The sequence below is a fragment of the Hyperoodon ampullatus genome (assembly GCF_949752795.1).
Source record: "Hyperoodon ampullatus genome assembly, chromosome: 2".
In the NCBI taxonomy this organism is placed as follows: Eukaryota; Metazoa; Chordata; class Mammalia; order Artiodactyla; family Ziphiidae; genus Hyperoodon; species Hyperoodon ampullatus.
This window is the reverse complement of record NC_136915.1, coordinates 117477818-117479172: the sequence shown is the minus strand read 5'-3', so window position 1 is coordinate 117479172 and position 1355 is coordinate 117477818. Positions and strand designations below refer to the sequence as shown.

Genomic DNA, 1355 nt, shown 5'->3' with positions numbered 1-1355 from the left:
TCTTAATAAATATAAGTGGATTAAAATTATATAACATATCTTCCATGATCATGATGGAATTAAATTAGAAATAAATAACAAATGAATATGGAAGAATCCACAAATATTAAAAAATTAAACAACATACTTTTGAATATCTCATAGGTCAAAGAAGAAATCACATGGGTAATTGGGACATAACTTAAACTGAATGAAAATGCAAGATATAAAAACTTGTGTGATAGAACTAAAGCAGTTCTTAGAGTTTTATAGCTTTGAATGTTTATATTGGTAAAGAAGAAAGGTCCAGATTCAATGATCAGAGCTTCCACTTTAAGAAGCTTAAAAGGGCAGAGGAAGTTAAAACCAAATTGAAAAGAAGAAAATAAATAATAAAGATGAAAACCGAAATGAATTAAATCAAAAACAAAATAAAATAACTGAAACCAAAAGCTTTTTAAAAAATAAATTTGATAAACTTCTAGTCAGACTAACCAAGAAAGAAAAGTCACAATTAAAGAGGGTACATTACTACAGATCCTGTATGTATTAAATGGTTAAGAAAGGAAGATTATGAGAAACTTTGTGTAAATCACTTCAACCACTTACATGAAGTCGTTAAAATCTTTCAAAGTCACAGATGATCAAATTTGACCCAAGAAAAAATAGAAAATATGAGTAGTCCTGCTTTCCCAGCAGGCCCCATGCAGCTCCTGTGCACTCAGTGACCTTTCCAAGTTGTCTGTTGTGACTTAGGGTGGCCTGAGATGCTGACCCTCTGCCCGAGATGCTTCAAAACCTTATTAAGAACGTTTGGATCCCCATGATGCCCTATTATACCCAAGTTTACCAGGAGATTTGGGTAGGAATGGGGTTGATGGGCTTCATTTTTTATAAACTAAGGAGTGCTGATAAAAGAAGTAAAGCCTTGAAAGCTTCTGGTCCTGTGCCTGCTCATGGTCATCATTAACCAGCTTTCTTTGAATGGGATGTTGGTCTGGCTGTGTTGTAGGCAGAACACAAACATGGGACATCGTGTTGACTTGTAGCAGTGCTGCTGCCCTTGTGCATGAATAAATGTACCTGTGAGACCCACAAAAAAAAAAAAAAGAAAAGAAAAGAAATATGAGTGGTCCTATTTTTATTAAATAAATTAAATTAATTTTGATTTTCCCACAAAGAATATTCCAGGCTTCAATGGCATCACTGGTAAATTCTATCAAAAATTTACAGAACTTGTACAGTTTCTTCACAAACTTCCAGATTAGAGAGGAAGTGAGAGTGTTTTTCATTTTATGAGGCCAGCTTTGTTCAAATTCAAAACCAGACGGTCTTTACACATAACACACATAAAAAGATAACGAAAAAAAATATCC

The 1355-nt window shown here is 33.5% G+C and overlaps 1 protein-coding gene across 1 annotated transcript; it reads left to right on the top strand.

The window, feature by feature from the left end:
• Positions 1 to 766: 766 nt before the first annotated feature.
• ATP5MJ (ATP synthase membrane subunit j) lies at positions 767 to 973 on the top strand (the record flags this gene model as incomplete). Its single annotated transcript, XM_079726113.1, has 1 exon — positions 767 to 973. One exon carries the CDS (start codon positions 767 to 769, stop codon positions 947 to 949), a length of 183 nt encoding a protein of 60 aa, XP_079582239.1. The 3' UTR covers positions 950 to 973.
• Positions 974 to 1355: the final 382 nt, after the last annotated feature.